Raw genomic sequence first — 15,008 nt, 5'->3', positions numbered from 1 at the left:
GAGCTGAGCTCATTTGAGGAGGAGTACTGGATCTGATGGTAGAGTTGGCTGTCCAAGTAAGTTGTCCTGTAAATACTTGTTCTTGTTTTCTCGCTTCACTGTAAATATCGTCACTGTTTCACTATTTCCACCTGGGGAGCAATAAAAGAAAAAAGCACAAACAATATTTTTTCCGGCTGGGCCATCATTTTTTTGTATTTTTGCAACGAACCCGTGACAGACGGTATATATAAACAGAGAGTAATTGTAAGAGGCTATAAAATAAATAAATAGATGTTACAGGAAATTTAAGATATGGATTATAAAGATTAGTGGGATTATAATACAGGATGAATAATGACAGATAAAGATGTTGGAGCTTGGCCTGTTTTCCAGTGTAGTCCTGTTTCTCTGACTGTGACTAACTGGATGTGCTCTCTTCATCCTCTGACATGGGAGCTGGCTTGGAGCTCGTCTGCCTGGCTGTGTGTTTCCTGGACGGGGCCGCCTGTGGAGCTGGTTGACAGTTGCCTTTTGTATCTATGCTTCTTTTTCTATGTCTGCTTCTGTCTCCTTGAACCCCAGTGGGCCTCAGCAGATGGCCGCTCACACTGAGCCTGGTTCTGCTGGAGGTTTCTTCCTGTTCAAAGGGAGTTTTTCCTCTCCACTGTCGCTACAAGCATGCTTAGTGTGAGGGATTGCTGAAGAGTCAATGAGTCGATGCAATCAGCTGGTTTTCCTTAGATAGAAAACTTTGAATCAATCTGACTGGATGATCTGGTGAACTGGAAAGTGACCTGAGTTGACATGATGTGAATTGGAGCTATAGAAATAAACTGAATAGAATTGAAATTAAAGACCAGAGGATTTACACAGACAAATGTGAGAAACACGAGATCATTAAGAGTGTGATTGATTATTTTTAAACAGAGACCAGTGAAAACAATGAGGATAAATGCGTGCATTGGTGGAGAGATTTTCTCTGCTCTCTAGTTGTCTGCCTCATCCTTGCTCTTCATCTTTTTTTTCTCTCCCTTCTGGTCATATGTCTCCCTACCACTATAATTTAAGCATTTCAATTAAATGAGGAGTTTTATATGGGCTTATATGCATGTAAGACATTCACTACCAAGGACAAAGGTAAACAGAATAAACGGCTAATCGGACTAAACGTGTAATGTAGACATGAAGGTCGGTATATTTTGGCTGCGTTCGATTGCAGAGGCAGAATCCTCCAGAGGACCTGGTCTACCTGGACTGGGTCCTTGGATTTCTGTGAAAATAAGATGGCAGGAAGAGTTTGGCTGTGGGTTCGAACAGGTCCAACCTTCTTCAGCTTTTAACAACCGTATACTCTGTCACCTAGCAACCGTAACAGTTAACACACAAAGCAGACAAAGAATAGATGCTGAACTTCTCACTGCTGTTCTAGGTGCTAATAGCATTTCTGAGGAGCTTCAGCAGCAGAACCGTCGTCTCAGATATCAGAGTTATAGTCCCCAACCTGCAGAGATATAAGAATCTGAGCTTAAATATCAGTCAAACCTATTTACACAGGGTCAGATAAAACCTTTCAATAAACCAAACATTACACAACACTTCCAATATCAGGGGCGGATCCAGGATTTTTCAAAGGGGGGTGCGCACCTAAGGGTCATGGGGTCACGGGGTCAAGGGTCACAGGTCAAGACAATGTGAGGCTAAAAGACCAAAGAATACCATCTTCACTCTTTCACACTACCCTAATTATTCATCCAAGGGTTTTTAATTGATAATTTTAATGGATGAACATAAGTAGAATTAGCATGATTACATTATTGTAATTAAAAAAGGATCTCTCGGTTTTTTTAAGCATGCACAAGGTTAAAAGGTAGTTTGAAGAAAAAAATGATCCTCATCAACAATTAAACAAGGAGTTTCTTTATTTCCAGAAATGATATTTACACAGAACATGAAATAAAAAAAAAACTTGGGTTCAAGTATGGTTCAAGTAATACAAAGGAGTTTTGAATATATTTTAACAAGATAAACTGTTGAAAAACAAAAAAAAACAAAGTTAAACCACACAAAGAATATTGTTCTCTACTACAAACTTTATGATGATGATAATGGGTTTACAAATGTCAACCTTCTGGGATGCTTCTGGGCAAATATGTCTATGATTTTGTCGATGTCTAACTGAATGTCCTTGTGCAAATACAAAAGTAGCAAAGCCACAAACCTTTCCTGTCCCATTGTTGACCTCAGCAAAGTTTTCACTGCTTTAAGACCCGAGTTAGCACTTTCCACAGAAGCACTGGTAACAGGTATGACTGACAGAAGGTGAAGAATCATATAAATGATTGGGTAGCACTTGATATTATCTTTAAAATTTCAGGGAGAGAGCTGGGTTTTTCCATGAATCGTGGGATACCCAAGGTTAAGTAGAATACGGCGGACCAATCCTTCAAAACGGGGAATTGGAAAGAAGCTGACTGAGGTTCTGATCAAATGTTTATGGCAATGCTGAACTGGATTAAGTTATTCGGAACGATGCAAACTGACCTCTTTTAATCCCATTGGGAACTTGTGTGGATGTAAGCACAGCTACATATGTGAATATTTTACTGAAAAAATAAACAGCCTCATGCATCAAATGTAGCTAACAACCATCTTTCTGTTGTTTTATTCCTAAATAGAGCTCCTTGCTCACCCTGAAAGCTTCCTGACTCTCTCTGTAGCTGTTTCCGGCCAAAATTTAAGAAAAACAGGGAAAAATTAAGCAAGTAGCCTTAAATCAAAGAGATTTATGACATAAATGTAAATAACATCTAATTTTAATCAGATATTGTTTTAAATGGAACATTGCTTTGCTGTTAACGTTGCAAAGAGCTTTTATCTTGATCAATGTCTCGCTCTGCCTTTAACTTTTCTACATCTAACAGACACTTCTGGTTAAAGAGCCATCATACTTTTAACAGTAACATTCAACTTTAACCCTGTAATGCCAAATGTATCGTATTTGATACATACGGTTTCTGAAATGTTTTGCATCTGACACCTTTTGCATCATTTAATGGTAAAAACTTTGCTCAAAATCCTATTGTACACAATCAGATATACCTGATAACAGCCAGTAGAAGACTACACCAAAAATAATCTTGACTTATCGCATAGTAATAAACTATTAATATTAAAAATGTATTTCTGTTTTTTCTTTTTACATATTTTGTATAAAAGGGCAAATAAGGACTTCAAACCAAAAAAAAGTAATTTTCTGTTTTGTTTTATTCTTAGATCGGGCTTTAAAGGGTTAAAAATACTAAATATCAACCCCCCCCCCCCCCCCCCCCCCCCCCACCACTGGGTGTGACTCAGCCACAAAGACCAACATTTCTGAAGAAGGCAGAAGCCTACCAGACTAAGAAAACCATCATAGCTGTGAATTAGAATAGAGTATTTATTGACATTTGCACAGAAACACGACAGCAAAGATCCAATGTTTTGTGATTTAGAAAGATAGGAAAAGAACGAGGGGGGTGAAAGAGAAATACTGAAGGATTAAAGAAAATATATGGGAACAATTGTGTTATAGTGAGCAAAATACAATGATGGGGCCGTCAGCTTCATGCTGGGCGATAGAGGGACGTATGAACTTCATAAAACAGATGCAGTGATGAGGACAGAATATACGTTTTAAGAAACATTTCAAGACACCAGTCAGAAGGTCAAGCATGGAGTTAACTTTGTGCCGAAAGGTTTCATATCTATCCTAAAAAATTTGTTTTAGAAGCATAAGGAAAAGTGACAGCGAGCGTTTCGACCTCGAGTTTGGGAATAAATTATCTCAATTGCACTTCTGGCTTTTCTGGCTGAACAGAAACAAGAAGGAAAACAAAAGAAAACATATGGAGAGTAAATGGCTGTTTTCACATCAGCTCTTCCTTCCACTCTAGTGAGGCAGTCTGTTTTTTGGCAGCAGAGTCGCTGGTGTTGCTCAGTCCTTTCATTTCCCACTGGACCTGAAGGCGATGCTGCGGTCCCCACTGAGGGCAAAAGGAGCAGCGGCACGAAATGTGATGGTTTACGATGCCAGCAGAGGGATAAAGAAGTAGCGCTGGTGGGGGGAGCTCCCAGGGCTTACTGTGTTGTTGGGAGTTGGGGAAACAAGCAGGCGGCTTGGTTGGCACAGCATGAGAACCATGTATGATAGAAGGAAGAGTAAGTGGAGGGTAGTGTTGGAACGGTATGTGGGGGAGCTGGGGTTTGGTAAAGGGGGGCACCATGTTAGAAGATGGAGAAACGTGAGCCATCAGTAACGTCCCCAGAGGGTTGATGAGGGGGTGAGGCCACGGTATGGAGTGCTTCTGACGTTTGTCCTTCATCCGCCTGTTTTGGAACCACACCTGCAGACAGCGAGAGCGGAAAAAAACAACAAACAAGGTTAAGTCACTGTAAAAAGGGGTGTGGATGAAGAGAAGACAGAACGTTTCAGCTCAACCGAAGGTTTGTCGGTTTAAACCCCAGCTCTGGCTTTTAAAGTCCTTGGTAAGGATGCACCGATCCACTTTTTTCACCTCCGATATGATACCGATATTTGAAGTTTAATGTCGGCCGATACCGATCCAATACCGATAACAAAAACAGCACTGACTTATTACCTAAAAAATGGTTGTATTGCGTGAAAAAAAAACTGGGATCATTCTTCTGTGCATATAATTTGACTTCCCTTTTCTTAAAAAAAAAAAGAAGGAAACAACCCAAATAAAAAAGGTAAGACTCGTTTATTTAACAACTGTGCACAAAATCTTAGACCAAAAGTTCTCTGACTTGTTCAACATTTTAAAAAAAGGGTCCTTATCAAGTAACATCTCTCACGTTCCTTGTTATGAAACTTCTGGAGGTGTTTCAATAAGATGGTGGTGTTATAGTTTGAAGATTTAACACCGCCCCTCAGAACATTTCTCCCACCAATATTGCACGTAGCCATTAGGCTAGTAGGATGAGAGAGCGAGAAAAACCTCCAGACCGCAGATCGTTTTGCTCCCTTCATCATAAACAATATGGCCGTGTTGTGTTGTTGTGCTGCCGCATGACGGCAGAGCATAGCATAGAGTTAGAATGAATAGATCAGCCCTATATCGAGTAAATTGTCACTGATACCGATCTATTTTTTTATCCCTTATATCTGGACCGATACCGATAAAAATATCGGATCGGTGCATCCCTAGTCCTTAGGCAAGACACTTCACACTTTGCCTACCTTTGGTTGTCAGAGGGCTTGGTGGCAGCTGGCTTCTGTCAGCGACCCCCAGGGCATCTGTGGCTACAATACAGCAGCCGTGGCTACGATGCAGCAGCTGTGGCTATGAAGCAGCAGCTGGAGCTATGATGCAGTACCTGTGGCTACGATGCCGCAGCTGTGGCTATGAAGCAGCAGCTTTGGCTACGATGCAGCAGCTGTGGCTACGATGCCGCAGCTGTGGCTATGAAGCAGCAGCTGGAGCTATGATGCAGTACCTGTGGCTACGATGCCGCAGCTGTGGCTATGAAGCAGCAGCTTTGGCTACGATGCAGCAGCTGTGGCTACGATGCCGCAGCTGTGGCTATGAAGCAGCAGCTGGAGCTATGATGCAGTACCTGTGGCTACGATGCCGCAGCTGTGGCTAAGATGCAGCACCTGTGGCTATGAAGCAGCAGCTTTGGCTACGATGCCGCAGCTGTGGCTATGAAGCAGCAGCTTTGGCTACGATGCCGCAGCTGTGGCTATGAAGCAGCAGCTGGAGCTATGATGCAGTACCTGTGGCTACGATGCCGCAGCTGTGGCTATGAAGCAGCAGCTTTGGCTACGATGCAGCAGCTGTGGCTACGATGCCGCAGCTGTGGCTATGAAGCAGCAGCTGGAGCTATGATGCAGTACCTGTGGCTACGATGCCGCAGCTGTGGCTATGAAGCAGCAGCTTTGGCTACGATGCAGCAGCTGTGGCTATGAAGCAGCAGCTGGAGCTATGATGCAGTACCTGTGGCTACGATGCCGCAGCTGTGGCTATGAAGCAGCAGCTTTGGCTACGATGCCGCAGCTGTGGCTATGAAGCAGCAGCTGGAGCTATGATGCAGTATCTGTGGCTACGATGCCGCAGCTGTGGCTATGAAGCAGCAGCTTTGGCTACGATGCAGCAGCTGTGGCTACGATGCCGCAGCTGTGGCTATGAAGCAGCAGCTGGAGCTATGATGCAGTACCTGTGGCTACGATGCCGCAGCTGTGGCTAAGATGCAGCACCTGTGGCTATGAAGCAGCAGCTTTGGCTACGATGCCGCAGCTGTGGCTATGAAGCAGCAGCTTTGGCTACGATGCCGCAGCTGTGGCTATGAAGCAGCAGCTGGAGCTATGATGCAGTACCTGTGGCTACGATGCCGCACCTGTGGCTAAGATGCAGCACCTGTGGCTACGAAACAGCAGCTGGAGCAATGATGCAACAGCTGTGGCCACGATAAAGAGTGGTGAGAACAGCAGAGAGGATCATGGGGGCTCCTCCTTCCTCCATAAAAGACATTTCATCCCAGCGCTGCGTGTCCCGAGCCCGTGACATCATCACCCCCCCACCATGGACTGTTCTCCCTGCTGCCCTCTGGGAAGAGGCTTCCCAGCATTCAATGCAGGACCAGCAGGTTCTGCAGCAGCTTCTTCCCTGCTGCCATCAGACAGCTGAACAGTTGAAACTCTAATCAAGTCACATATCGAGACTCTGCATCACACTTGTAAACATATTTGCTCTACATAGCGAATTTTGAAATCCCTTTAAATAGAACTTATTTTGCACTGCTCAGAACCTTCCATATCAATGCCCTTTGCACCATGCCTCACCTAAACTGTTTACATTTTGATCACTGCTCCTCTTTATAAATGGAAATGTTGATTTCACTGCTAAGATGCACATTCCCTCTTGAAAAGCTGTATGCATCGAACTTTTGTTTTGTATACACTCTGTGCAGAAATATAGGCATATGTGGACATGATCATCTCATCTCTGCCAGTAACAGCTGACAGAACAAACACAGAGAGAGAAAAAATGCAGATGAAACAATAAAAGACTTCAAGAAAGGTAGGCCAAAAAACCCAAAAAGGATTGTCCCACAAGGATACAAGACCACTGGAACTGCAGAGTGGAGCTGACTGTGGTGAATGACAGAGTTGAAGATAAGCAAATTCAAATGTTACATCCCTCCATCACTATACAGTATAGAGCGGGAACTAAATAGTGGAGAGAAACATAGAAGGAAGCCAGGGCGTAGTCAGTGGGCTTTATTGTTTCTCTCTATTATCTGTCTGAATTCCTCTCACCAGTAACCTGACTCTGCCAGATGGATTTGCTCCGCATATCCATCTGGAAACCTTCCGTTGAAGTAATTTTGGGAAGGGGCGAAAATACTGGTTAGCTGATTGGCCTATGTTAGTGATAGACGGGCCAAATAAACCAATCAGATTAACAAAGCATATGACGTACGTATATGACAAAGAGGAGCCAATTGATAGATCAAACTCTTGGTGAAACCAGTCGGGAGAAGAGCAAAAACATCTTTTCCCCTGAGAAAAGCCTCCAGAGCAGTGTTTTGCTCTTCTTTCAGTGAAGAAATACTCTGTAATTCCCATAAAACTTGCTCGATAGCCACGCTAACGCTAGTTTCATCGGCTGAAGCCGCCATGTTCTTTAGACTGAACTGTCGCGCTTCTCGTTGCATCACACCTCAACCCGCCTCAAAGCCAACGCTGATTGGACGTTCGTTTGGTGAACGGCTCCACATTTTCTTCAACGGAGAGTCTCCAGACTGATTAGCGAGTGAAACCTTGGAAGCTCGCGATATCAGGATGGATCTCACCAGAGCTGCCGCATGTTTATCAAATGGAAACAGAGTTGATTCTGTTTGTTAGATCAGAAGCAACTTGTGCGTTGTTTTGACGTCCATACGTTGCGTTTAATGGTATCATGTAATGTGGAGAGTCGACCCGGCTCTGGTGCTCCCACAGCATGCCGATCAGAGGGATGAGTTAAACGTGGGTCACTGGCTGAGTCGTTTCACCCGGGTAGGAACGAGTCAGTGAGCTGCTCGTACTGCCAGTGTTCGAGCCTATTAAGAATTAGATTAATTTATTTTTTTGCAAAATTATTAATGTTAACGATCTAAGGTTGTGTGAATGGTAGAGCTATTGTTTATTTGTTTATGTATTGGTTTTGCTTTGACCCTCCTCCTTGTCAGTCCGCCTCCTGCTGAGATTAACAAGTAGAAGCAGCTGATGAGGCGGATCTGATTGTTTGTTTGAAGGAGTGAGGAGTGCAACAGTTTTTCACACACATCTTAACTTTTATATTTGGATTTTTTGTAAGTCAACTCTGAGAATATTTCTGTTATTTTTTTATAAGTAAAGAAAACCCCCCTTTTTAGAAACAAGAAAATTCTCCAGGAGTGCTTTTTGTTTTGTGAGTCGAAAAACCTCCTCCTAAGACTACTCTGGCAATTTTTGATTTTTTGGAAAAATATTTTGGTGCAAAAGACAATTGTTTCCATGTTTACAAAGGTTTTCCAGCCAATGGGAAAGGGATATTTGGTTGCCCACCCCTGATCCAACAGTGTTATTACCAGACACACATACGCTCAATTCATTAAAGAAAAATGCTTAAAAAAATAAATCAATTATTCTTTAAAAAGTGCGTTAAACTAAAGGCCTGCAGTCAAAATGTGAGCACAAAGAGCAATTTCTCTTCCCCTCAAGAGCTAAACCTGCAGATCATGTCATACAGTATATATATATAATTTTTTTTTTCCTTTCTTCCAACCCATATTGTGATACTATAAGGACATAAGTTGAAGATACAGAGCAGCCTAAATAGATGTAACGGTCTATATCAATAATAAAAAAAAAAAAGAAAGTTAATCTTTTTAAAGGCCAGGCTGATGAACGGGAAAACATGTTTATATTCGGAGGAAAAAGACACAGCAGTGAAATATGTCAGGCTTTGTGATATGATGGGAACCTGGAAATGTTTTTCTGAGCTTCAGTGCTGCAACTGTACCATTTCTCTGTTTAACTTAAGCCTCTTTCTCATGGAAATAGCAGGTTAACACAGGGTTTTCAACCATAGGTCAACTAACAATCTGCATTTGGCTCCCGACTGTTAAAATAAGCTGAGTCTAACCCCTCGCTGACGGCTGCGTGTATATATATATATACTCTATATTTACTGTTAGTATATTCTACCATAAACCTACAGCAGCAATACAGAGATGAATTATTCACATCGATATGCAGACATTAAAGATGACAAACACAGAATTCAGGCTCTTTTCAGAGCTAGTTTCTTTGTTTGATGGAGGAGAAAGAAAGTTCTGTCTCTGCAGTCATCCAGGAAGAACAACTGCTCAGTCCATTTCATTTATATAACCTGCAGAACCAGAAATGATTCACTTAGACAACATAGGTGTAGAAATATGGTTTTAGATTCATTAGAAATGGTTTTGTTTTGAAAATAAGGATGTGTTGTTTGTTCATTTTCCTGTTGGTGATGCGTCGTTTGACCCTGAACTGCTTTAGTCTCCTATCATTTTTTACTCCCCTCTCAGTGAACATTGGTACATGCTGGGAAAAGGGCTGGTTGTCCTTCTGAAGCAGTGTAACGCAGTTAGCTTGTCGCAGGTATTCTCAGATATTTTTGATTTATGCCTAATTTTGAAGCTATGTTATTCCACGCAACAACAGCAGAGGGACAATCAGGAACTAGCTAGGACTGTGGGTGTCAGTGTGTCGGTTTAACGAGCATGTTCGCCGTCTACAACCCCTCATCCAACGCCGGACGACACACAGTTCACCCGTGAGTGTTCTCCGAAGACTGACTGTGACGCTGCGTGTTCTGGCTTCGGGTGCAAAACAACAGACCGTCGCACTGAGCTACAAACTAGCGTCCTGCACGGTGTCTGGGATAGTGTCCGAGGTGTGCCAGGCGCTGTGGACGGCGCTACAGCCAGAGTTTCTGCCATTAGGTACCAAACAGGAAATACGTTTAGCGTAGAGGGGATGTAGAACTGACCAATCAGAGGCCTACTTTCTCTCCTGTCTGCAGCACTGTCTGCTGTCACCTACAATTTGGAGAGGTGCAGCAGAGTGTCTCCAGAAGGGGGGGGGGGGGGGGGGGGGGGGGGGGGGGGGGGGGGGGTGGGGGGGGCATATCTGGGTTAACTGCGACACATACGCAGACGAGCTGATTTCTCTGCTGCTGCTAAAGGGGCAATAAGGGCGTCTCTGGGGGTCATTTGTGTTCAGGAAGGAAAAATCCAGGTAGAGAGGAAGAAAATTTGGAGATTTAAACAGCCTTTAATGCAGATGCTGGATGTTGTTAAAAAGTAGTTATTAAAGATCATTTAAGATGTTAAATCATTTGTCTGTTAACCTCATAAATTATGTTATGAAGTTATTTTTATACATTTGTAACTTCCAAATAAGTAAAAGAAAAAAACCCAATCCACTGGACTTTGTTTCCAAGTTTGAAGACGTTTCTCTTCCATCCAGGAAACTTTTTCAATTAAAAATGTCAGAAATAGCGTTGAGTTCCAGGCTTTATAGAGTGGATCAAAAAACAAAACCTTATTTTGTGTAGAAAACATGCAAATAGAAACGGATGAAATGGGGGTTGTTTGGGTTCTTTGCTAGCCTGCAATGCCCCATACCTGTCAATGTTTCTGAAAGGGGATTGTTTTTTTTTTACTTTTTTTGCAATGACTGTTACCTGGATTACTGACAATCTTCACCAACATGTCTCTGAATTCTCTACATAGATCTAATATATGGACTTTTTTATTTAGCCAAACTAACAAACTAAATTTCTTTTTAATATCCCCTCTATATTTCTCAGCTTTAACATTTATTTCGTGATCTAAAACATAAAAATGTACCAAAAACAGGAAGTAATCTGTAAAGGGTTAAAACTATTTACAACACTGGATGCCCTCTGTGTTTTATTGTGTATTTTTTAAGTATGTGGGTAAATTCTCCAATGTTGCTGAGATGAGATGCAAGGATTTAAAAATGGTCCTGCTTGTTAGGGCTCCAGTCTGTGTGTTTGTTTTTTGTGTTTGTCTCCCTTCCACCAGCAGGAGGCGCCTGGTTCTGGTCCGCCTCCTCACACACCTGCTGATGGTTTTCCCCGTTCTTAAGCTGCTGATTGCCACTACCTCGACGCCAGAGTGTTTGCCAGTTTTGGCTACTCTAGCCAAGCGGAGTTTTTGCTGAGTAAGACTGAGTTCTTGTCAACCTGAGTTTAAACTTTTTTTGTCTTTGCCTCTCGGCAGGAAGTCATCCTGCAAACTGGATCTTTCGGACCTTCACTCATTGGAGGAATCAACTTAGCCTCAAACTGACCTGGGGATTCAAACTGGAGGTTTGGATCCAGTTTCCCAGAGAGGACGTTGAGTTTACACACTGAGCAAGGGAATCATCTCCACTACGACCCGTTGAAGTACCGCAGGAAATCTGAGTGGCAGTCAGTTTCTCCGTTCACCTACAACCGACCATGTTCTGGGTAAACCTTGTTCCGCCCTCTGCCGAATCTGACTAACACTGGAATGCAGCACACAGATTGGAGTCAAAGATTCTACAACTTCTCTGGAAACGTGAGTCAGCAACCAGATCCTCTTCTCCAAATCCACAAATGAAATTTCCCACTGAGCCTGAACTAATCGCTGTGTCTTCCCCTCACCTTCCAGTTCCGGCTGAGCAGAGTTCAGAGCAACTCTGCACCGTGCTTTATTTCTTCAATATAACCTGTTAAACCTTTTCCCCTGGTCTCCCTGAATTGGTTTCTCTGCATGTGGGTCCGAGCTTTAGATCAAACCATGACACTGCTGCAGTTTGAATATGTGAAACAGGAATCACTTTTCAAAATAAGCAGAACTTCATTTATTTGTATTGGACAGGCTGTATTTCTAGGGAATTTTCAGGTTCAATTTTAATCATACCAACACAAAGCTTTTACTTTTTACCTATTTACAGCAAATAACCTCTTCTTGTTATCAATAGCATCAATAAGGTATTCTGCCCACATTTAATAATAAAACAAGAAGTTTAAATGTCACCAATCCTTTACCAAAAACAACTAAGATGCTCTCATGATGATGATGAGAATGATGAAGGGCTGCCGCGGCAAGTCTTTGCAGGTCGATCACAGGCCTGCAGGTGGGGATTTACCATTGGGATATACTATGCAGAGCCATAAAACTATGTTTCCATGTATGGTTAATACAACTATTCCTTATTTGTGCACATTAATTATGATTTTGATAAAAAAAAAAAACCTTTCTTTAAAATGCCATCAGAACGCTGATAATATTAAGTGTGTCTCAGCCCCCCCCTCAGTGTCCACCATATTGGATCAGTCCATTTGCTGCACATGTTCAGAAAGGTCCAAACAGACAGCAGCAAACCATTTGAAAACAAACCATGCAAAGAGCAGTGTTGCTAACTTAGCGCTTTAGTCGCTATATTTAGCCACTTTTCAGACCCCTCTAGCACTTTGATTTCTAAAAAGCTCCTAGCGCCAAATCTAGAGACTTTTTTCTGCTACTGGAGACTTTGGAGACAACATCTAAAAGCAGCGAACTCTGCTCTCCAGAGCGAGTAGATTGGTAACCCCGCCTCCTGCTCTCCTCTATCTTGTCTGCTGTCATGATTCATGCAGCTATTATTTCATCCAAATGAAAAATGGAGAACAGATAAGCAGATCATGGCTTGTCTACAGTGAAAAGAAGGACTGGGTTATTTACTTTGGCCTTTTTGGAAACACAGGAAGGAGCAATCAGCTAAGTGAGCTTAGTGCTTGGAAAAAATCTTTCATTCCTTTAGAGACAGCATGAAAAGTCAGCTGAGTACAAAACATAGAGAGGAAAACAAGAAGAAAAGGGACAAGAAGAGAGGGACACAACCTAGAACAGATAATGGATGTCTATTCTATTAACATTTATCTATCTGGAGAATGGATCTGTTTTATGTGTTGTCTTCTCCATTCAAAGGGCCCCCTGCCTGTCTTTGCCTATGGCCCCAAATATCCTAAATCCGCCCCTGCTGGTCATCCACACAGACCCCAGCAGAAATTACCTTTATCGTGGTTTCCGGCAGGTTGAGCGCTGCTGCCAGTTCGCAGCGCCGAGCCCGGGACACGTAACTCTCATTGCGGTATTCCTGCTCCAGACGGGACAGCTGGTCCCGGGTGAAGGCCGTCCGGTGCCGCCTGCTGGGCTCCTGGGGGCCCGGCTGGTCCTCCCGGAGTGCTGGCTGTCTGCCCTCCGCCACTGAAACGACAGGAAGCGGAGAGGAAGCCGCTGTGCGCCGCAGGAGAGAAGACTCCTCCATCACCAACTGACACGCGCTGCTTCACACTCATGGATCAAAGTTTAGATCCTTAAATTGGCTTTTTTTTTTTATCTAAAAAAATATTCAAATGAAAAAAAAATCTGATTGCTGTTTGTAAAATACGTTTCTGATATATTTATTTCAGTTATGTATAAATGAGTTGTCTGTCTGCGGGTTAAACAGAGGGACGTTTGTAACTCCGCTGAGGCGCAGGAGGAAGCAGACACATTTATCTAGGGCCCCTCCGTCCCCCCAGCACCCAGGGGCCAGCAGCGTCTCTCTCTCCAGGAGCAGAAGCGGCGCCGCGGCTCTGAGAGGTGTTAAAGGTGTTCCCTTTGGTCTCCTTCTCTGCCTTTGTACTTTTGTTATGGAGAATTAAAGACGTGGATGTGGAGACCACAAACACACACTTATTGTTTTCATCTGTTTGATGTGTTCCAGTTTAGGAACGAATCATCTCAGCCGGCCTCCAAACAGACGCGCTGAGAGGAGTCAGACATGGAGATCATTGCAAGGCTCTAATAGCTACTGTAGATGTTTAACACATGATGTTAGTACTATCCACTGACTTTAGCTTTTATTTTGTTTTCATTGCAAATAACGCAGCTGCTAATTTGGGGAACAGAAGTTTAAATCATTCATTCATTCATAATCTTCCATCACATCAGTAAATCACTAAAATGCCTCATTGGGAGCAGGCCTTTTGCTTCATGCAATACAATTATTTTTTCTCATAGGAAATTACAAAAACGGTCACCTGTGGGCTGCAGTGGGATCAGATTTGGTGAGTTTTAAAGGAAAATTCTGGTCAGCAAGGATTAATCAATGGGTCATTATTTATACCTAAAACGTTCACAGTGATGCAATGAATTTAGCGTTAAATAGTGAAAAAATCAGTGATCACTGAGTCTGGGAGCGGCCATTTTTGCCCAAATATAGTAACCCCTCCCTCCTGCCATCTTCCAGCAGTGACGCCACGGTGCGGTAAGCCTAGCGCCATTCTCCCCGCTTGAAGGCTGGTTTATACTCAGAAACCAGGTCATCTGTGTGTGTCGCTGTGAATGCAAAGGTGCCCCTGCCCCTTCCGCAGACACTCTGCTGCGCCACACACAGGAGGCCTCTGATTGGTCAAATCTACATCCGCTATACACTATTTCCTGTTTGGTATCTTACAGGCTCGATTTGTTTGTATGACCGCCATTATGGAAAACAACTCATGAAGATGGACCAGCTAGAAGAGCGAGAACGCTGGGACCCGTTTTCCACCAGGATCCCCACTCTTTTTGGCCCTTGTGTCCCTCCGTTGTCGCAGAAACTTGCCCCCACATCCTCACCCCCCCGGGTGAACCCTGACTTGGGTTCTGGCCCGCTACAAGGCCCTGGTTCTGGCCCGCTAAAAGGCCCTGGTTCTGGCCCGCTAAAGGGCCCTGGCTTGGGATCTGGCTGGGGAAGTGCTGGCTGGCGGGGAGCTGATGGAGGTGGAAGGAAAGGGAAAAGATCCTCCCTTTCCCCATAAAAGAAGTTCCATAACTGAGACTGGAATGGAGACGGTAGGCTTCAACCTTCTCCAGAAGCCCCATAGAGAGCGTTCCGAGCAGCTGTCTCACTGTGTGGTGTGGAGGCTGCAGCTCCTCAGACTGGAAGAAGGTGAGAA

At 43.5% G+C, this 15,008-nt stretch overlaps 1 protein-coding gene across 1 annotated transcript; it reads right to left on the bottom strand.

Moving 5' to 3' along the window:
- Positions 1-3,742: 3,742 nt before the first annotated feature.
- Positions 3,743-13,405, bottom strand: eve1 (even-skipped-like1). Its single transcript, XM_038273579.1, has 2 exons — positions 13,100-13,405; positions 3,743-4,364 (listed from the first exon to the last, which is right to left on the bottom strand). The coding sequence occupies exons 1-2, from the start codon at positions 13,352-13,354 to the stop codon at positions 3,888-3,890; spliced, it is 732 nt and encodes a 243-aa protein (XP_038129507.1). The 5' UTR covers positions 13,355-13,405; the 3' UTR covers positions 3,743-3,887.
- Positions 13,406-15,008: the final 1,603 nt, after the last annotated feature.

This window comes from Cyprinodon tularosa, unplaced genomic scaffold (genome assembly GCF_016077235.1).
Source record: "Cyprinodon tularosa strain WSP-4 unplaced genomic scaffold, ASM1607723v1 ctg878, whole genome shotgun sequence".
Lineage (NCBI taxonomy): Eukaryota > Metazoa > Chordata > Actinopteri > Cyprinodontiformes > Cyprinodontidae > Cyprinodon > Cyprinodon tularosa.
This window is presented reverse-complemented; position numbering and strand designations above follow the sequence as displayed.